At 40.2% G+C, this 22,218-nt stretch overlaps 1 protein-coding gene across 1 annotated transcript in view; it reads left to right on the top strand.

Moving 5' to 3' along the window:
* The window catches only part of LOC149321946 (dedicator of cytokinesis protein 2-like), a 348,354-nt gene that overhangs the window by 312,133 nt on the left and 14,003 nt on the right, over window positions 1-22,218 (top strand). Inside the window, exons 40-46 of the mRNA XM_089520310.1 lie at window positions 3,305-3,389; window positions 5,385-5,471; window positions 5,802-5,978; window positions 6,114-6,197; window positions 10,996-11,133; window positions 14,582-14,709; window positions 21,838-22,012. Of these exons, the coding sequence (XP_089376436.1) occupies window positions 3,305-3,389; window positions 5,385-5,471; window positions 5,802-5,978; window positions 6,114-6,197; window positions 10,996-11,133; window positions 14,582-14,709; window positions 21,838-22,012 (874 nt within the window). The remainder of the gene's footprint in view (window positions 1-3,304; window positions 3,390-5,384; window positions 5,472-5,801; window positions 5,979-6,113; window positions 6,198-10,995; window positions 11,134-14,581; window positions 14,710-21,837; window positions 22,013-22,218) is intronic.

Genomic DNA, 22,218 nt, shown 5'->3' with positions numbered 1-22,218 from the left:
ACATGGTAGTGGTTGGCATGGTCCAGAATTTCAGTGTTTTCAAACAGTATTTTATGCCCAGGATGGTTTGTGGCATGTTCTGCTACTGCTGATTTTTCTGGCTGGCCCAGTCTGCAGTGTCTCTCGCTTTCATGGCTGGCACCCATAGTTTTTTTGTGGGTTTTTCGGGCTATGTGGCCATGTTCTAGAAGAATTTCTTCCTGACGTTTCTCCAGCATCTGTGGCTGGCATCTTCAGAGAATGCTTGCCTACAAAGGAGTTGGGTATGTATATACTGTGTGACCCTGGGAAAGGAGGAGTGATTTGCATGTATATTGTTCTGTTGCTAATGGCAGGGCTTAGGGTGGGAGGGTCTGCAAAAGAGGATTAGTGTCTGCTTGATTAGTGCTCATTGACTGCTGGGAAACCCCTGACCCTTGGAGATTTCTCATTTGCATTTGTTGAGTCTTCATCTTGCTGTCTTTCAGGACTGGAAGCCAAACCTTGTTTACTTTAAGGTTTTCCTCTTTCCTCTTGAAATTGTCCAGGTGTTTGTGGATTTCAGTGGCTTCCCTGTGCATCCTGACATGGTAGTTGTTGGCATGGTCCAGAATTTCAGTGTTTTCACACAGCATTTTATGCCCAGGATGGTTTATAATGTGCTGATTTTTCTGGCTGACTCAGTCTGCAGTGTCTCTCATGTTCCTTGATTCGTGTTTGAACACTGTGCTTTGTGGTCCCTATGTAGACTTGTCCGTATGTAGTCACTGAACAGCTGTATCCAGGGTTCTGACCCAATTTCTGTCACCTTTTAATTTTGCATCCTTTATGTCCTTAACTACTTGAAGAGTTTCATCTATCATCCATTGAGGCTTATATTTCTTTTTTGGCTACAGATGATGTCTTTTTGCATTCCTTCCTGACAATGTCCTTAGCTTCAGTTCAAAGTTGTTTCAGCTCTGGTCAGTTAGGCTTAATAGTGCAAATCTTAATAGTGCAAATTTTTCATGTTATCTTTAAATTCTATGAGGATGTTCTTCAGGGTGCATTTTGCCATGATTTATGGTTTGGTGTTGTTCTTTAGCTTTACTATAATTTCCAATATTATCATGATCTGTGTCACAATCTACTGGTCTTGTTCTTGCAGAGAGAATGAAGCCTCTCCATATTCTCCTTCCAGTTACCTAGTCTATTTGATTTCTATACTGGCCATCAAGTAATGCCCATGTATGTAGTCATCTCCTTGACTGCTTGGAGAATGTGCTTGCAGTAAACAAACTGGCCTCACAAAATTCTGGATCAATTCCCCTTACACTCTCATGGTCATGTTGAGAGAGGAGCAGAAGCTGGGGCACATAACCCTGTAGGTTCTCTGTCTTGGCTCTCTTAATAGCTCATGATATTGTCAGTCTTCTAGATAAGTTGTCCGAATTGGATTGTGGGCATGGGATGCATGGGACTGATATCACAGTGATTAGATAGTTTGATGGGGTTCCTGAATCTGTCATTGTCACTTGAGGCATGGGTTGCCTTGATAGCTGGAAGCACTTATCTGTACTGAGACTTCTCTGCAGCTGTTATTCACACTCTAGATTAGGGCACTGCAAGAGAGCCAGAGTTGTAGTGGTTGAAGTGTTGGACTAGGACACCATGGGACCAGGATTCGAATTCTCATTCAAACATGGAAACCCACTGGGTGACCTTAGGCAAGTCACACACTCTCTTGTTAAGGAAAATGCAACATGGGACATACAGTAATAGAAATAAAATATGTATGTGAAAGTCACAATGACTAAGCAAAAGCAATTAAGAAGCTACACAGGTGAAAAAGCTAATGTAATTTAGAAGTCTTGAAAGTCATGGACAGAATTATAGAATGTACAATTGGAAACACCTGAGATTCATTAAGTGTACAAGGTAAAATGATGAAATACTTGGGTTGGTCTTAAGTGTGGGTTGAACTATGTGAACCAATCAAAATGAATGTACACACCCACTGGGTGGAAACTGACTAGTGGGTGGTGATTAACAATGGCTATAATAATTGCAATGTTTGCCAATGTTTTTGTTGGGTAGTTGGAGTAGTTTGGAGATATTGTGGAGTATTGGAGATTGTGATTTTGTAGGGCATATAGTATTTGTATATAGTAGAATAAAGTAGATCTTTTATGTAAGACTACTGAGTTGTCTGGTGTCTTGAGTGAAGATACAAGAGCCAGCAGAATCCTGGAGAAGTTTGGAGACATCTGAGGAAGAAGAGTGAGAAGGCTTGGAGAGTTTGTCAGGGTCTTCAGCCTATTCTCTGAAACTCTGCTGCTTTGAAGAAAAGCATTAACCACTGACCAAAGCTGGTCAGCTCTGCTGCATAACAAGGTGGTGAGTTAGAGCCAGAGGTGAAGAGCTACAACTCCCATCATCCCTGACATCTCTGCCTCAGAGGAAGGGAAAGTCAAATCTCTCTGAACAAATTCTGCCAAGAAAACCCCATAATAGGTTCACCTTAGATCTCCATAAGTTAGAAATGATATGAAGGTCACAACAAGAGCCCTGGTGACACAGTGGTTAAATGCCTGTACTGCATCCATTCACTCACAAACCATAAGGTGGTGAGTTCAGTACCAGCCAGGGCTCAGGTTTGACTTAGGCTTGCATCCTTCTGAGGTCACTAAAATGAGTACCCAGCTTGTTAGGGGCAATTAGCTTACAGTTGTAAACCACTTAGAAACTGCTTAGGTGGTATGAAGCGGTATATAAATTAAGCTGCTATAACAAAGTGTTATACACAGAGCTACCTTTAAACATTGGGCAGAAAGTTCAACTAGTGTAAAGCAGAAGAGCAAGCTTATTAAAACTGAATGTGACTGGCTGAAGTGCTTACATTACTTTGCCATCTATACTTGGCCACTTACAGACCAATACTGTGCCATCTATACTGGTTGCTAATCCATTTCTAGGCCCAAATCAAACTGCTGTTTTTAATGCCTCTAAATATCTTGCAGGAATGTTACCTGAAGGAGCATTTCCTCCCATATTTATATACTGGGACAATAGAGTTGCTTTGTGAGGCAGTACTTCTCAGGTTCCTTCACCAAGTGAGCCACGTTAGGTGCCTTTCAGAGAGTTTGCAGTGCTGGTTTGTTATCTCAGAGTTATGGATTTTTTTTAGCTCCAGCAAACTTTTTTTTACTATTTTATTATTATCTTTGGGATTTTGTTGCTTTTAAATTTTTACAGTATATTATAACTGTTCCTGTTTTTATCTTGTTTTCTTTTTGACTTGTTTTATTGTCATAGTTTCACTATTATTTTGTCATGTGTTTTTTAGCTTTTACAAGTCTAACTATGTGCAAAGATTCCACTATTCGAGACCAGTCAGAAAAGGGTCTGTTGATCCAGAAAATGAATTTTCTGTAAGTAATCCTTATAGTCCCACTTTGAGAATAACTAGGATTACATGAACTCAGAGGCAATGTATGGTGAAGAGTCATACTGTGCGAGGATGATGATGATGATGATGTAGCAGTAATAATATAAAGGTAAAGGTTTCCCCTTTAACAAAGTTGTCAAGTTGTATCTGGCTGTAGGGGGCGGTGCTCATTCTAAGCCAAAGAGCCAACATTGTAAAGACAACTGTGTGGTTATGTGGCCAGCATGGTTGCACAGAACGCTATTTGATCTAAATACCCCTAAAGCAACAGATCCTTTCTGATCTTAGAAGCTAAGAAAGGTCAGCTCTGGTTAGTACTTAAACAGGAGACTACTAATGAATCCTAGTTTTCGTGGGCTATATTTCAGAGGAAGGAACTGGCAAAGCTGCCTCTGAGTATTCATTGCCAAAGAACCCTCTATGTGATTCATGGGATTGCCATAAGTCAACAGGCAGCTTGGAGGCACGTACACACATTAATGGCTTACAAGGTATAACAGTGTTAAAACAATAACAACGTAGATTGAAAAAAATACAAAAAAAGTTTACAAAGTATCTTACATTACTTCTTAATTAAAAGAAATTAAATTATCCTTGTCATTTTAAAACTTATATTCAAGAAATTTTAAAATAGTATAGCATGCTATTAATGCCCTTTAAAAAAGTCCACCCCTGAAGGCCTATTTGAATTATAATCTTTTTGTCTGTTTATAAAAGGATAGTAAGGTGTTTAGTTTCTCTAAGAAGGTAATTCCAAATTCCCACCAGATGTCCCTCTCATGATGATGAGTGGGTGAGAGGTGTATACTATCAGGAGAGGAGGGACTTCAGTGCAGTATTGCTTGGGCCAGGGGAAATGATGTCCCTTAAACTGACTGGCATCCTACAGCCAAATAGCCTCATTTGCTACCTCTCACATAGATTTCATCAGTATATATGTGGTTACAAAGAATAGCATTGCCAGAAATGGAGATTGTGCAGATAACCTTTAATCTCTTTGCAGTCAGCCGATATTTCTTTAAGAGATGCTAACAGATTCAAGCCTGAGAATGATGTTTATCTATTATCTCTAGTGTGTGTGTGTGTGTGTGTGTGTGTGTGTGCATGTGCTGGCTAATTATTATTGAGCCAATGGCCAAACTCACCTTTGAGGGATCTCCCAGAAGGCCTCAGCCCCATGCCATACCCCTGATTTGTTGGCAAGGTGAGCTAAGCTTTAAGGGACCTCCCTACAGCCTTGACTCTGATATCTAGGTGAGCCAGTGCAAATATACTGCTTATCAGTTTCTTAGATGCAAGTAGTTCCCTCATTTATTCCTATTGCTGAATAGGTGTATAAAATCTTACATGACATACAAAACCATGCTGATCTTAACAGTTCAAAATTAGGGTCCACTGAGTTCAGCAGGACTTATTCCCAAGGAAGAGTTTCTAGGATTGTCATCTGAATAACATACAAATCCAGTTCATTAACTGATTTGTATGTGTAGTTACCTAAATGATTGATAGAACTCAAATTTTCTTTGTTATCTGATTTCCATATGTTGTAATGGAAAAGAACAGTTTAATAAAATATATGACATTCTGTAAATTATGTATGTTATCATCAGTATTATGTTAAACATTTTCAGTATAAGATTCAAAACAGGGGGAACAAGAAATTATTTGTTGGTCAGGTCATACAGCAAGACTTTATTTCAAATCATTCTGGTTCAAATCAAATATTTGTCCACCCTTCTAAACTGCTTCACCTTCAGTGCTTTGATGTCCTGTCCATTGGGAGATTGCATAAGGCTATCCTAGAAATGGATTTGTAATGACATCTTTTCTGCATTTGGCCTATTTTTTACAGTAGCATTTATGTCACAGAGGAAAAAAGCTCCCTGTTTTCTTTAAGTTCTACTTATGGTAAGCCCTTAACATGTTACAAATATATATGTTCATTGCAGCACTATTCTCTCTTTGTGTCTTTTCATAGTCTATGTGGATTGAGAGAACATCCTTTGTTACAGCTTACAAACTCCCTGGAATCCTACGTTGGTTTGAGGTTGTCTCTATGTCACAGGTGTGTGGTAAAATTCTTATTATTCCTAATACTCAACATAACACACAGAAATACAAAGTAAAGTCCCTATTTGGTTGTCTTTCAATTGAAAACCTCCCAAAGCACTGTGTTACCAATGAATTCACTCTCTGTACTTAACAAGGTGACACAGCATTCGTTCATATTTCCCCAAGACATTGGAAATTTTGATAAAATATTAAACACATTTCTAGCTGCTTCTGCATTATGAATGGAGGTCTCTCTCATGTTTTCCAACTGTACTCATTTAAGAGCTAGGCAATAAAGTTTTCATATGGAACAAACTATACTCTTGATCTCTTTCCCCCATAGACTACAATTAGTCCTCTGGAGAATGCTATTGAAACAATGTCTATGACCAATGAGAAGATTCTCGCCATGATTAATCAGTACCAGAGTGATGAGAACCTTCCTATTAACCCCCTCTCCATGCTTCTGAATGGAATTGTTGATCCAGCAGTAATGGGAGGGTTTGCTAAATATGAAACGGTAAGAATTGGAATGCAGGTTTTGGAAGTAAAATAAGCCTTTGATTTATTATTATCAGTAAGACATCCCTGAAGTCATCACTGTGTGTTCAACTGTTAGGAAAAAAACACGAACGATCTGTTTTTCTGCTTGTAGGCTTTCTTCACAGACCAATACATCTGGGACCACCCTGAGGATCAAGAGAAACTAAACAGACTCAAAGATCTGATTGCTTGGCAGGTGAGCTGATGCTGGGGATAATTCTCTGAAGTCTTTTATTCTCCCCACCCCCCCCCCCCCATCTCCTTGCTTATTGATATCATTTTTAGTGGAATAGCACCATGTGACAGATACAGAATATGTGCACCTTTTCAAAACTCCGTTCCAAGGGAGGGGGGATAATTCTAGGATACAAAAGCAGTCTGTTCATGATGTTGGATGGACATTTTGGGGGTATTTGGGTGGGGGCAACCAATATTTGGGAGAGAAAAAAACTTTCCAGCTCTTAGTCCTGGTCTCATTTTTTTTCAAAAATCTAGCCACAAGAAACATAGGCATGTTGAAAAGCCATGGAAATCAAAGGGTGTTATATTAATTATGACTAATATGACAAAGGATCTACTTTCCCATTTCTAACTGGCTTACCCATTTCTCTGAGAAATCAGATGCCATAGAAATTTACATGATCCTTGAAGAAACGAGAGTCACATGTGTACTGGACCCTTGCCATTCCTGGCTTATTAAACAGGCTAGAGGGGGACTCACTAAATGGTTAAGGGGAGTAATTGATGGCTCTTTATAACAAGACAGCATCCCAACATGACTTAGAGGCTGGTGCTGGGGATTCCTGTTTGAGTCCTTCAGCGTTCCCTCAGACGTTGGTTTTTATCTCACATATGTGAAACTATTGGGAGAGATTGTCTGGAGTCTGGGGCTCAGGTGTCACTAGTATGCTGATAATACCCATCTCTATTACCCCTTTCCACCTAATTCCAAGGAAGGTGTTTTTGTGTTAAAATGGAGTCTGGCAGCTGTAATGGATGGAATGAATGAAAAAATTAAAGCTTTATTCAGACAGAAGTGCTCCTGATCTGTGGAAAAACAGATATGGGAACAGAGACCAGTTCTCTGTTAGATGGGGTTATCTGTTAGATGGGGTTATCTTCCCCATGAAAACACAAGTTCAAAGTTTGGGGTATTCCTGGATTCAGCCCTGAGCTTGAAGGCTCAGGTCTCAGTAGTGACCAGGTGTGCATTGGTAAAGATTAACTGTGCCCGTTCCTGGAGAATTCAGTTCTGGCCATAGTAATACATGCCATTTGAGTTACGGTCCTCTGTATGGTTCTGTCTTTGAAAAGTGTTCAGAAACTTCATTTGGCCCAAAGAGGTGTAGCCAGATTGCTAAATAAAGCTGGCTACAGAGATCATACAATTTACTTCCTTGTTGTAACAGCTCTGCTGGCTGCCAGCCCATTTCTGGGCACAATTCAACATGCTGGTTTTGACCTACAAATTCCTATACAATTAAGTTCCAGGCTATTTCAAAGATTGTATCTCATCAGATATCTAAGATAATCTGGAGAGGCCTCTTCATCCCACTACCTTCTCAGGCTTGTTTGGAGGGAACAAGAGAGAGGAACTTCTCACTGGCTGCTCCCAGACTTTGGAATTCCCTGCCTAGAGAGGCCAGACTGGCCTCATACTTGCTCTCCTTCCATCAGCATGTTGAGATATTTTTATGCCATCAGGATTTTTGAACCTGACCAGAGTGGGCCTTTACTGCTGTGTGATCCTGTTTGGACAGTTTATGTTGTTTTTAAATGAATTTTGAATATTTTTAACTTTATCAATAGTTTATTTTTTAAAATAAATATTTATGTGTTTATTGAAGATTTTATTTAGTTTTAATCTGCATTGAGTCTCATTATTACTAAATAGTAATAATATTTTCAGGATACTTCCAGCCTGTACATATGGCTGTCTCAGAATTATTATTAATTATTAATAAATCAGTCCAGTGTCATTGGTCAAGGAACTGTAACACATCTTTAACTAGATGATTTTGGTTGTTTTTAAATTCTTGTTGTAAAGTTTTTAAAATCTTGTGGGCCATCTTGGGTTTCTTTCTGGGAGAAAGATGGCATTAAAACTGAAATAAATAAACAAACAAGTATCTTTTCAAGGTGCTGATGATAGGTCTAACTCTTTATTTAGTTGTCCTATTAAATAGGAACAACTTGAAAATTAATCCTGGTGTCCCACTAGCAATAGCAATAACTTTTCTATATGCTTATCCATGCATTTAAACACTCCCTAAGTGGTTTACAATGTGTGAGCTAATTGCCCCCAACAAACTGGGTCCTAATTTTAATGACCTCAGAAGGATGCCAGGCTGTGTCAACCCTGAGCCCCTGGCCGATATTGAACTCACAACCTTCTGGATTGTGACTGAGTGGTTGCAGTACAGGCACCAGGGCTCCTAGTGGACAAGGAAGAACTAAAATCATACAAGGAAAAAAAAATCTCTTTTTGACCATAGTGGTGTTGGAGTGTGTGTGAAGATTATAAAATAAAACCAGAAATAGTGAATTATTTTATCCCCTTGTTCTAGCATTCATGTTTTCTTTTTTGTAGCAGTAAAGCCCAATTTTTGTCCTTTATACAAAGGAAACTAATTTGCTTGGGAGGACATGCTTACAAATTGTTTTAAGATAAAGTGTGGTGCACTGACCCTTATCAGAAACAATTGCATAGACTACATAGAAGAGTAGGTAAAAAGCTAGAAGGGGAAGTAATCCCAAACCTCCTGTGAGTCAGTTAACAAGACTTTTAAAAGACCTCTAAAGTCATCCTTCACTTTTTAGTAGAGTTCACAAAACTTTCACTTGGTCAAAGCAGCAAAATATATTGTGATATGGCTAATGTAACAGTCTCACTTAAAGTTACAAAAGGCTGACTTCCTCAACAATCCTCATCATCCTTGGCACTGGTTGAGCTGGCTGATAGAAACTGTAGTCTAAAACAAGGAGGGTACAAGGTTAAGGAGGGTTAAGTATTCTTGCAGAATTATGAATGGAGAGAATATCGAACAACCTTCCTGGACTATTTTCCTCCAATGGCTCTGTTAAGTGGGGAAGATGGGAAGTACAATCTAAGAAATTATGACAGCACCACATTGGGACAGTCTAGTCTGATAGACAGGTAATTTTATGTCATGAAATGATCTCTAACCTAGCAAATTCCAGCTCACACTGACAGTTCAATATGAGCATGAAGCTCTGGCATATGCAGTGTGAGCATCTTGGAAAAGGATTGTCTGGGGAGGTTATGATCTATGTAAAATGTAAATCATCACTCCTGGAGAATTTTAGGAGAGGCAATCTACTCTTTCTGCACTACAAAAATTGGCCTTAGGGTTGCATGCCATCATAGGGTCCCCCTTGCTGGTTTATTGTCTGACCATGTGGGACTGGAGAAACCAGAGTTTCAAAGATGCTGGATATTAACACACATGGACACACAAGATAAGATTAAACATGAGATTTCTCATCTCTCCAAGTGCTTAATTTTTTTTAAAAAAAATCTTGATCTTTACTTTTTTAAGTGCATTATTTTCTCATGGGAAAGAAAAGCACTGGATGCCAGAAAATGTCAGCTAAATTTGATTGCTGTTGTTTAGATGTTGGAGATCAGGTTGGCATGGGGAGAATATCCCTATATTGTTCCCAACTACAATAGGAGTTGTGTATGTGTGTGTGTGGCAAGGACCCTACAAACACCTAGATTTTTGGGAATTACTACTTCTATTTTTATGTTCTAGTCAAAACATTTAATGTTGCCACCAAACTACATGTAGGATGCAGTGTGATGGTAATGTTTCCTTTTTCAGAAGCTGAATGTTTACTGCTGCCAATCTGTTTTCTGCATAAGCACCAGTAATTGTCAGTTTTTTCCTTCTTGTATTGACATGTGAAGCAACAAGAAAAATCCTGTGTGCTGTGAAAAGGGTACTTAAAATGTATGGAAGCAAATCTTTAGTCTTTGACTAATGGGGCAGGTCTTCCCTTAGATGACAGAATACTCATTATTGTCTAGGATTGCATTCATCTGTGGGAAGAGCAGTACCTATAGCATTTCTATGTGCTGTGCTAGTAACAGCGGGGGTGTCATTAGGAGGTGCTGGGAGTTTGGACCACACTGGGTGACATCCTAAGGGGAGGAGAGACAACTGATCCTCAGATGTCTGCCTTTTGACAAAAATGGATTGTGGTGTTCACTCATGTCCCTTTGAAACCTTGGAGTTCAGTGGAAGAATAGGTGTGAGTGGGGCAAGGTTCAGTGGTAGCAGTGAATAAACAGGTGGCGGGGGGTGAGATAAATTGCATAACATCTCACATAGGTATCTTGAGGGTATCTAGGAGGTCCCCACAAAGAGGCCACAGCAGTAGGACAGAAGGTGGTCGCTATACTGATGACAGGTGGGGACAAGGAAAGGTCTTCACCCTTGGTGATAACCATGTGATTGCTGGAAGTCTTCACAATTGGTGGGATTAGACAGAGCTTCAAACCTGGTGGGGAAGCAGTGGGTTAAGTGGTAATTCACACAATATCATCCTGTTCTGGGTCCAAGAACAAAAGTGAAAATGCTTTCTCCCATGTATTTCCAGGTTGTATCAAGTTGTTGATTTTTACTTTGGAAGGAGAATGGGAGGAGTTTACTGTAAACTGCTGCTGCTCATAGAAGTCTCCAGGACTACTTGTTTTTTTACTGGGAAAAATTGCCCCAAAACAGAAGGGTATAGAGCCCTTAGAGGCAAAGAGCAGGGGGGGGGAGCTCTTGGGGGCTCTATGTTACCTGCAGGCTACATTTTACCTATCCTAATATAGAAATGAACTTTTAGTCATTTGCTTCTGACAAATGGGTGAAATGTTTATTGCCAAGTACACCACAGTTCTCAGAGATGTTTCTGCAGTCAGTTTGACATATTCTGTAAAGATGTGGGAACAGCATCAACCCTTTCTTGTTGTGCCTTCTCAGATTCCATTTCTTGGGGCTGGAATTAAGATCCATGAGAGGAGAGTTTCAGATAGCCTTCGTCCTTTCCATGAACGCATGGAGGAGTGTTTCAGGCACTTAAAGGTCAAAGTGGAGAAACAATATGGTGTCAGAGAATTGGTAAGTTTTCTTTCCCTGCTTTATTTCCCTCTATACTTCTATTTCAGCTCTTCTAAGAAGAACAAAAGAAAAAACAAAACTGGACTGTCATACCACAAGGAACACTAGACTTTGCTTTGCAAAGAGCTACACAATCCCTTTGTGTTTGCCTGAAAGTTATCCATATATTCAATTTGTTAGAGAGATAGAAATGAGCATTATGAAAGCATGCTAGTCATAATACAAGGCTCCTCTTCCACTGTATTTTTAATAGCGTATTCCTTTGATCCAGGGTAAATGTCCAGCAGTCCTAGTTCATGGAGAATTCCAATTGTTTGCTGAATCTGCTTCTGAAACAAACTCTTTTGAGTGTAATGAAACATAAATACATATAGCCAAGGCTAAAATGGTAGTACACAAAGCCTGGGGAATAGAATTAGCCACTATGTGCTTTTGACAACATTTGGAGCAGAGCCAACCAAGCAGCTGAATAATTAGATGAAATGTTTGATAGCATTAAGAATGAGAGGACTGTTGTATATGGAATAGCATTTCTGTTCTTGCCTGGAACATATTCCCCTTGCAGGCTGTAATGGTCTAAATCAATTTTCCTGAGAAAAGGCTTCTAGGTGGTGAACTTTTTTCACAGGGGATTCCATTTTGTCAATCCTAAATAATGTTAATTATGGAAATTTGGCTGTTTTGTGAGTTTAAATGGAAACCTATTAGCTTTCCCTTAGCTCTGTAGCTAAGGATTCTCTACCATAGGAAAGACATAGTCTTGCTTTGTGTGTGGAACTGCCACATGGGATTTTTTTTCTATGCCATTAAAGAGGACCTGATGGGACTGCAACCAGTGCTGGTTCCTTTCGAAACACCGTGATTTTTAGCAGTCTAATTCCAGACCTCAGCTCTATTATGAAAATCCTGTGATTTGAAATCACAGTGCTCCCGCCTCATGTCATCATACTTTGTCTAGACTGGTGTGGAGATGGATCAGATGTTGTCACTTAAAGCTGGGTGAAAATGGACCTCAGCTGCTGGTTATGTCATACTGTGGGCTGAATTAATTTCACCTTCTTTATGGAAAGCCATGTGAAAATTCCCCATCTCTAACAATATGAAACAATTTCACAGGAGCAATATAGAGCAGACAGTAGACCAATGTGGCTTCTGTGGCCTCTTTAGATAGAAAATCTCCCATTTTATTCTGGGCTCCGACTCGGGCTAAAATTCAGCACAGATATCAACGCACTGATGAAAAGCAATTTTCTTCTGGTATGTGTGGCAAAATAAATTACTTCATAACTTCTGAAGAAGTTCTTCATGAATTAATAAGCTTGGGGTATGGCAGTATTTAATGTATCTTCCAATATGGGAGAAAAATCAATTAATTCAGAGAGTACAGCCATTCTGCTTTTATCGCCTCTCCCTGGTTGTCTGGTATGTGCTTTTTCCCTGAGAAAGGCAGCTGTGCTGATTGTGTCTCCTCACTGCATTTGGGATTCACCAGGTGCGAAGCAATTCCCACTGCAGATAAAATGTTAAATGTATTTGAAAATAAATTTGGGGAGCTCTAAATGGCTTTCCTGACTCTTTTGCTAGAGATGGCTCTCCAAGTGAAATGAGACAGTGTCAGGATGGAGCCTGAAGCATGGGATTACATAGTAATTTCCATACAGGTGTCATAATAGCGCTGCAATAATTTTTTTAAAAATAAAATTCTTACATTTCAACTATTAAACTCTGGAAAGTGGTAGATTTTACCATCATAAACCTGTTGAGAATAGCTCCTCCATATAAATGATGAAAGAACACTCAGCCTCTTTGATAATATTAGCAGAAAATAAAGAGTGTGACCTGTGTACACATTGCAGCTGGGTCATGGGCTGCTTTAGCTAAGGAAATACTGTATTATCTGTAGGTGTGTCAAGAGGAATCTAACTCTGACCTAACCTTATCCGGACATCATGACCTTCTAGCAATAGCCACCCTCTTTTTTGATCTGATGAGTGGGACTACAGAAATAATTGTTAGTCAGCAGGAAAGACTTTTAAGTGCCTACCTTCTGCTCAGATGCCAAAAGATAGATTCCTGAATTCATTTTGCAAAAACAGGTAGCACAGGTACCATGCAGAGTTTCTCACTGAGGACAGTTGTGACTTTTCAGATTCAGCCAGCTAAAAAAAATCCCAAGGTCAGCAAAAAGGGCAAACAACAGTGAAGGATTGTGCTGTGTTGCTTTGGCTTTACTGCAAGTAGGCTCCATGTTGTGCAGCTCTTAATGTTTTCAACACAGGGAGCCTAATGGAACCTATGTTTTCCATCAGGATTCGCAAAGATGCTCACATTTTTCTTTTTGACAAAATGTGACTAGACTCCCATTTGACTTTAATATTTAGCTATTGTGATGGCCATAGAGGGCTTTCCCAATGAATACCAACCTTGCTTTGTATTCAGAGCTGATTTCACCCATCAACTCAACCAGCCTTCCTTTTCATCCCACTTACACCCCCCCCCCCCCCCGCAATCCTGGCACTCAGTTTGCACAACTTTCACTTTGTTCCACACTTGCAGTATATACATAGCATATTTCTTATAAAAGACACACAAGATTTCTTATTGAATTGGTGTATCTCTCTAGTGTATGTAGTACTTGGAGATTAGACCAAAGTTTAAACACAACTTTCATTTATGTTTCTTATATATCTTATACACATAAACTGAAGGTAATTTTATACACAATATTTTTATATATTTATGTATGAAACAAAGTTTGTGTACACATAGTCATCAGAAAGCAAAGGTGCCACTATCTCAGCCACCCAGGAAAAATGTTTTGGTTTTTGGAATAAATCAGAAATCCTGATAAGGGAGATTTGCCATATGTAATACTGTAAGTATATGCTGACCTTGTGTGTATAGAATATTTTTTTTATAAAGTTGCATAGAATATTTGTTACCAAACCAGGTTTCTTAACTAATTTAATAAGAAATATTATACACATAGTTTTACACATAATAAGTATGCACTGGCTTTAACCTGTGTTGAGCATGTGATGACCTTGCCACTCCTTTGTAAACTTTTCAGATACAAACCAATTATTGTACAGCAATAAATAAATTTATTTTGAACCTGCTTTATTAAATAAGTTGCAAGGCACTGAAATATGCTGCAAAATATGCTACTTTCAGGAATGAGCTGATGAAAGAAATAAAAAGGACAGAATAACACCTCTCCACTATTATCTTCTAACAATAACACACTGGTTTCTGCTTTGTTGGTAAATTTTGCAGGTGAGAGTAAATAGTAGGGGGGAAAAACCAAGATATTTATTGCTGAAGAATGTTCAATATGTTTTGCCTTGGATCTTTTTCTGTTTTTCCTCATTCTATGGCAGATGATGAATTATTTCCCTCTCTCTTTTTATTTATTTAATTCTTTTCCTTTTATGTGTATTCTGCTTAGCCTGATTTTGATGACCGGCGCCTTGGTCGGCCAACATCTATGCTGAGGTCATATCGCCAGATGTCTATAATTTCACTGTCCTCTATGAATTCAGACTGTAGTACACCAAACAAGACTCTTGCAGAAAGGTTTGTTTTGTATTCTATCTTGTCAACATGGATAGGGTGACAGCAGCATGTTTCCAGGATACAAAGTAATAAGAATCATTCTGTACTATATTAGTAGGGAATTCTGTTTTGAAATAGATTTTAATTTATATTTAGAAGAACAGCTTAGTTGTAACAGTATGGTTTTAATTGTTATGAAATCTAAATATTATTTTAATACTGAACACTACTTTGAAAACAAGCAAGGGCAACCAGGATTCCACTGATAACCAATTAAGTTGTCCAGCGCTATTTGCCACTTTGGCTGCTGTCACGTTTTACACCCATATAGTTGAAAAATATAACTCAAAGAAATAAAAATGTGTGCTTATATCAGAGAGAAGACAAGAAACTTTTAAAACCACTTCCCAAATATATGCCCTCTACATTTGCTTGGGTTAGGGGCACAAGACCCTCGACAAAATGGAAAAAAGGCAAGTAAAGAACAATTCTTTTTGTTACCTAATAGAACACCTCTCTAGGAATCTCAAGTTCCTCCAATTCAACTCTGTGGCTAACAGATTTGCACTGCAGGACCTAAGAATGCCTAGAGAAGTGTTTTCTCTAGGAATCTTTAGGTCCTCCAGTGTGACTCTATGGTCAACTTCTGGCAGAGTCATGCTGGAGGATCTAGAGATTTCTAGATATTAATAAAATCTGTGAATAATCAAATCCACAGAAGTAAAATCTGCAAATGTGGAGAGCCAACTGTATTGCTGTCCTATCTTTTCTTTTGTCATATATTAAGATAAGTAGCTTCAGTCACATATTTGGAAGGACAGCTTAGTTGTAACAGTATAGTTTTTGCTTGAGGAAGGGAGTATGTTAGCTCTCCCTCCCTTTTGTCATTGCTTTGCTCACGCAAAAGCAATGTGTCTGATGGAGAAAACCTCTAGCATGGAGGAATTTTTAACTTTCTTCCTTACTTATGCTGCCTTGACTCCCTGTAGTAGGAGAAAGATAAAAGTTAACAACAACAACAACACCACAGGGACTGTCCACATGAGGAAGAGGCTCATCTTTTCACACACAGCATTTTGCATGAGTAAAGTGATGAATGCATACTTTCCTCCTCACTTATTTAAATGACATTCTTATCAATGCTAGACTAAGGCTTGCCCCTCAGTTGTGCATCACTGTTCTCTAAAGCAGACTTTTCCAGCCTGCAAACCCCCCCCCCCCCCAATGTTTCAGACTATAATTCCCATTGACTGTAATCAGTATGACAATTACCAGCATGGCTTACTAGCATATCTGAAAGAATACCAAACTGGGAAAAGCTGCTTTCAGAGTCAGGTAAGAAGTGTCCTTAATTTGTTGTTCTGTGGCTTCAAGTTGTTCCCAACATACAGTGACCCTCAATTGAACCTGTCATGAGATTTACTGCGGCTGAAAGTGTGTGACTCACCCAAGGTCACCAAATGCACAGAGATGTATGCTATTGCACAGCTCTGTCCTCAAGCAGTCTTCATCCTGTACATGACCCAGGCTTATCCCAGGCCTTTTAAAGAACGGGATTTTCCCATTCTTTAAAAGGTCTGGGATAAGCCTGGGTCATGTACAGAATGAAGACTGCCCAGGTACAGAGCTATGCAATAGTATCCATCCCTGTGAATTTACACCCCACACCTAGTGCGGGATTAAACTCCTGTGTGATAAACTCTATAGTCCAACATTCAAACAGCTACACCATGCTGGTTCTCACCTTTCATTACCAGATAACTATTAGCACATCCTGTATGAAAAGGGATCTTGTAGCACCTTTGGAACTAACTGTGGGAGATGTTGCAGCATAAACTTTCTATTAACACATCCTGTTAATGACATATGCAAGCCTGAGTCCCTGAACACCTGCACATACACTTGTCCCTCCATGTTCATTGGAGTTAGGGGCATAGGAGCCTCATGAATCTGGAAAAGGCACAAATAACAAAAACACTATGTTTTTATCTGAGAGAACACCTATCTAAGAATATCTAGGTCAGGGGTAGGTAGTCTTTTTGAGCCGGGGGCCGGGTTGCTGTCCCTCAGACAACTGGGGGGCCAAAGCCAAAAAATAAATAATTAAATATTTTTTTAAAAAAATTAAATATATAAATAAACCAGGACAAATGTAGGACAAAATTTTCAAATGGAAGACACTTTTTTAAAAAAAAATGGAGGACACACGAAAAAATTTGCTGATTTTTAAAAAAATGTTAATATAAATGCATGTTTCTGAGGCTTCTATAGACAATTGCCCCCCAAAGGCACCGGCGGCAATCGGCGGCAGGACCAGGCTGGGGCCGGTCCCAAGGCCTCGCCGGGCCACATCCGGCCCGCGGGCCACAGGTTGCCTACCCCTGATCTAGGTCTTCCAGTGCAGCTCTGCCAGACATTGACCATAGAATTGCACTGGAGGAACTACAAATGCCTAGTGGAGTGTTCACTCTAGGAATCTCTGAGGTCATTCAGTGCGACCTTTGGTTAAAGTTGACCATAGAGTTGTGCTGGAGGACCTAGATATTCCTAGAGAGAACATATTAATAAAATCTGTGGATAATCAAATCCACAAAAGTCAAAGCCACAAATGTGGAGGGATGAATGTAGTTTTTTCCCCCTTTGACTTGTGTTTTTTCCTTTGACTTTTTCCCACCACAATGACCAAAGCTGTCCCAAGACTCATAGTTTTGCTGCAGTAGGACCCCCATGGTCATTCAGTGGCTGGTGGAGAGTGAGGAATGAATCAGAGAAGCATTAGGCTATGTCCCCAGATGCAGAATGATTACATCATCCTCTGAAACCTCTGAAAGACTGCAGTAACTCTCAGTGGATGATGCCATTGATCTATGTCTGGACATAGCTAACACTAGACACTTCTCTGATCCCCCCTTCATTTCTGACAACAGCTGAATAGCCATGATGAGGAGCTTCAGCAAGTAAACAGTGAATTCGAGGTAGAGAGATATTGTAACACCTTTGAGACTAACTGAAATAAAGAAGTTGGTAGCGTGAGCTTTCGTAGACTTCAGTCTACTTCCTCAGATGCATATGGTGGAGTGGAAACTAGGGACAGACATATATATGCCATTGGTATGTGAGAATGTCAATTCAAATTCAAAATCCTTTGTGTATGGAAATGAAGCAGCAAATCCAGTTTTAATGATGGTTGTTAGTGAACAAACAAAGACATTGTGAACTGGCCAATGTGTATGGAAATGAAGAGGCAAGAGCAGTTTTGCAATAGAAACTAGCCTGTAGGTGAAAAGAATAGATGAGTGTAGGGTGCCCCCCTGAGGATGGGATCAGATAGTGTTGAAATGTGTATAGTGAGTAAGGAAGCCATTTTCCCTGTTCAATCCATTGCTGTAGTTTATGGATGAATCCCACTTCTGCTGTTTCTCTTTCCAATCTACCTTTGTAGTTCTTTTGTTCAAGGACTATGGTTCTGAGGCCTGAGATGGAATGTCCAGGGAGACCGATATGATCTGCCACTGGTTTTTTTTATTCCCCTTCCTAATGTCCGATTTATGTCCATTTTTCTTCTGGTGCAGGGACTGGCTTTTTTGCCCAAGGTAGAATGCTGATTGGCATTGATGACACAGTATGACATAAATCACATTGGAGTTCATTGTGGGTGATGCTGTTTGGTGTTTTGATGACATTTCTTGGATAAATGTGCAGGCAGAGTTGGCATCTTGGTTTGTGGCAAGGCTTAGTACCTGTGTCCCTATGTGTGTTATGTGTCTTCCTGTGGGTGAGTACCTGTATGAGGTTTGGAGACTGTCTGTAGGCAAGTAGTTTGAGGAATGCTTGTTGTAATTCCTTAAGTTTGGCATCCCTGTTTTGTGGGTCTGAGCAGGTGCAGTTGTATTGGAGTGCTTGGCTGTAGACTATGGATGTGGTGGTGTGTTCAGGGTGGAAACTGGAGGCATGTAAGTACATGTAGCAGTCCATGGGTTTGCGATATGTCCATTTTGTAGCTGTATTGTGTTGTCCAGAAAGTGAACTTGTTCTGTTGATAGTTCCAGGCTGAGGTTGATGGTTGATTGGAAGTTGTTGAAACTGTTGAAATGTTTTGAGTGAGTCTTTTCCATGAATCCAAATTGTGAAGATATTGTCAATCTACCTCAGGTGGTTTCTGGGTACACAAGTTAATAAAATGTTGTTCTACATCGGCCATGAAGATATTGGCATATTGTTATGCCATGGGCATGCCCATGGCAGTGCCATTAGCTTGAGGGTATATGTTATTCCCATAGGTGAAGTAATTGTGTGTGAGAACAAACTGGCAGACCTTGGTGGCTAAGTCCGATAAGTTCCCATATGGAATGATGCTCCTGATGACATGTATTCCATCTTTGTGTAGGATGTTCGTGTACAGGGATTCCAAATCCATAGTGGCTAAGATGGTGTTTCCTGGTAGTGATGTCCCCGCATCAGGTGACACTTGGTGTGGGGGGGGGGGGCAGGACTTCCGGCCCTGGAGTCCTTGTGGGGTTTCCTGTGAGGGCCACAGCCACAAACACATGGGCCTGGGTACAGCTGGTGCACACCCAGGGAGCACCTGCCTGGGTCCAGGGAGAACTAGTGCTGTAGGGGAGAGCCCACCCAAGCCAGGGAAGAGCTGATGTGGCCTGGGAAGAGCCTGCCCAAGTCTGGGGAGAGCCGGTGTGGCCTGTAGAGAACCCGCCTGAGGTGGGGAGAGCTGGCATGGCCCGGAGAGAGCCTGCTCAAACCGAGGAAGCACCCACCCAGGCCCAGGGAGAGCTGGTGTGGCCTGGGGGAGTGCCGACATGGATAAGAGCAGCTCCTGCAGGGGGAAGAGGAGCCCCCGAGCAGGCCAAAACAATGCCCGCAGGGGCAGGGAGATGACCAGGTGTCACCCCCCATCCTGGGGTGTCTCCCCCTTCTGGGGTGTCACCCTGTGTGATCCACACACCCCGCACCTCCCCACTGATGTTGTTGTTTCCTGGAAAGTTGTGAATGGATGTAGGAAGTCCATAGTGTCCTTCACACAGCTAGGGGTGCTGGTGGCATATAGTTTAAAGATATTGTGTGTTGTTCTCATAATTGGTGTCATAGTTCTTGAAGTATCCTTTGAAGTGTAGGCAGCAAAAGAAGGCCTCTAGATCACCACAGAAATTTATCATGTGTTTGGAGGGGGCAGAAAGATAAGCCCCTTGACAAAACAGACTCCTCTGCCTGACTAAAGTTGTGGCTTGATAAATTTGTAATATTGCTGTCTGGAATCAGAGGGTAGCAAGGAGACAGAGTGTAGCAGAGTTCTGTTTCTGGAACCGCTATGCTATGCTATGCTATGCTATGCTATGCTGTGCTCTGCAAAGCAATGTAGGCATGTGAAAAAAAAACAAACCTTAGTATCGGTTTCATTGCATTTCTTCAAATCCCACCTGCATTCCTGTCCCCCTTGCTTGTATCAAGTTGTGAGTCTACCTATTTGGAAATGTGCCCATGTTTCCCAAACGTATGCATTTATTTCTGCACTTCTTTAAATGTACATACAATTTGTAAGCACTGGCTGTGATCCTACATTGTGCTTGTGTAGTGCAAATCTAAATTCATGTAGGTAAGGGTTTACCCCACCTTTCTGATGAATACCAGCAAGCAACTGCATATCTGAGAATGTGTTTGCTGTTTCTGCAATTCCAGTTAATCAAGTGCGTATTGAAAGCACTGATGTGCTATTATGTACCCTCCAAGAATGCACAGCTGCATGTGTTGCAGAATTCTTCTTACATAACCCTGAACTGAATACAGACATGACACCATTGCCCAAAAAGAACATCAGCATGTGTAAGCTGCTTTGATTGTTTTAACAAAAAGTGGGTTAGAAATAAAAAAAATATTTATTTATTTATTTATTTATTTATTAAAGAGAATTTGCTTGTGTATAAGACACACATGGGATGCCAGTAATTTCCTCCAGTGACTAAAGTGAATCCCCCCTCCCATTCTATACATTTTAGCTGTTTGTATATCAAAAATACATATATTATTTTGTGTGTATGAAACATACCTCAAGCTTCACAGATGTGTGAATTTCTAAGACCTTATCTTGCAACAAGCCTTGACAGGTATGAAATTTATAATTTTGGCAAGAAACTTAAAATCCCTAACAGTATTTTCTCTTCCTCTCCCAAGTAAACTATTATTATGTCTTAGAACTACTATTTCCCTTTTAAACATTGAGGAAAGCCTTGCTGTTGTGTCCCTTCAAATTATTTCTGACTTACAGTGACTCTACACCAAACCTATCATGGGGTTTTCTTGAAAAAAAATATAGTTCTGAGGTTGAGAGACTTTCCCAAGGCCACCCAGTGGATTTGCATGGCTGAGCAGGGATTTGACCTCTAGTCCTCCAGAGTCCTAATCCAGCATGCAAACCACTACATCACAGCAGCCCCTGAGGAAAACATAGGATCTCTAAGTAATGTCAATTAGCTGCTGTATGATTACAGTATTATGTATTAAACTACTCTTGCCAATCCCACATTGGTATTTAAAGCAGGAGTTCCTATTTTTATGCACTCTCTCGCTGTACTAACCTCACCTCTCCCAACCCAGTGTGCTGTCAAGATTATTTTAGCCATGTCGTCAGACTGAACTCTTCACCACATTCTGCAGTACAGACAACTCACCTGTTTTTTAATCAAATTGTCATCTTCTCCATCTATTTCCTTTCAGCTAAATTCATGCTATTACTTTTTTTAAAAGGTGACATAATGGCAGTTTTCACCTTACCTGTTCCCACCTGATATGACTTTCATTCTCTGCCTTTTCATATGACCAAAATACCTTTGTATTCACTTGGCAAAATCTGAGGTTATTTTATGTTTACCCCATAAAGTGATTGCCATGGTGGTGCAGTAGTTAAATGCCTGTACTGCAGCCACTCGCTCACAAACCATAAGGCTGCGAGTTCAATCCCAGCCAAGGGGGCCAAACTCGACTCAGGCTTGTATCCTTCCAAGATTGCTAAAATGAGTACCCAGATTGTTAGGGACAATTAGCTTACACTTTGTAAACTGCTTAGGGAGTGCATAAGTGCACTGATAAATGGTAGAGAAATGTACTTGCTATTGCTATTGTCTCAATTTATATCTGTAGCTTTGAGCTGGAAGTCATGTCACCAAAGGCAACCAACTCAATGTTGGATGAGAATGTACGCCTGATCAACACCCAGCCTGAAGTTAAGATGAGAAGATCCAGGAGGAGAGGAAAGAGGAGCAGTGTGGTATTTGCAGAGGAAAAGGCATCTTCTGAACTTCCTGACATGAAATGTGTATGTATTAAAACAAGGTGCCATACTTACAATCCCGATATAAAAACTGTGTTTTTTGTGATATACATATGTCTTTGGGTGAACAGATATTCTTTAATTTTTGTTTCTTTCCTTGTTTGTTTGTTTAAGCTTGTTTTTTGGCAAGATATGATAGCTAGGTCACTTTGGTAGGTGGTAGCATATACTTTATAGCGGTGGACCATGTA

Source organism: Sceloporus occidentalis, unplaced genomic scaffold (genome assembly GCF_023333645.1).
Source record: "Sceloporus occidentalis isolate IW3139 unplaced genomic scaffold, rSceOcc1.0.p SCAF_1, whole genome shotgun sequence".
NCBI lineage: Eukaryota > Metazoa > Chordata > Lepidosauria > Squamata > Phrynosomatidae > Sceloporus > Sceloporus occidentalis.
This window is presented reverse-complemented; position numbering and strand designations above follow the sequence as displayed.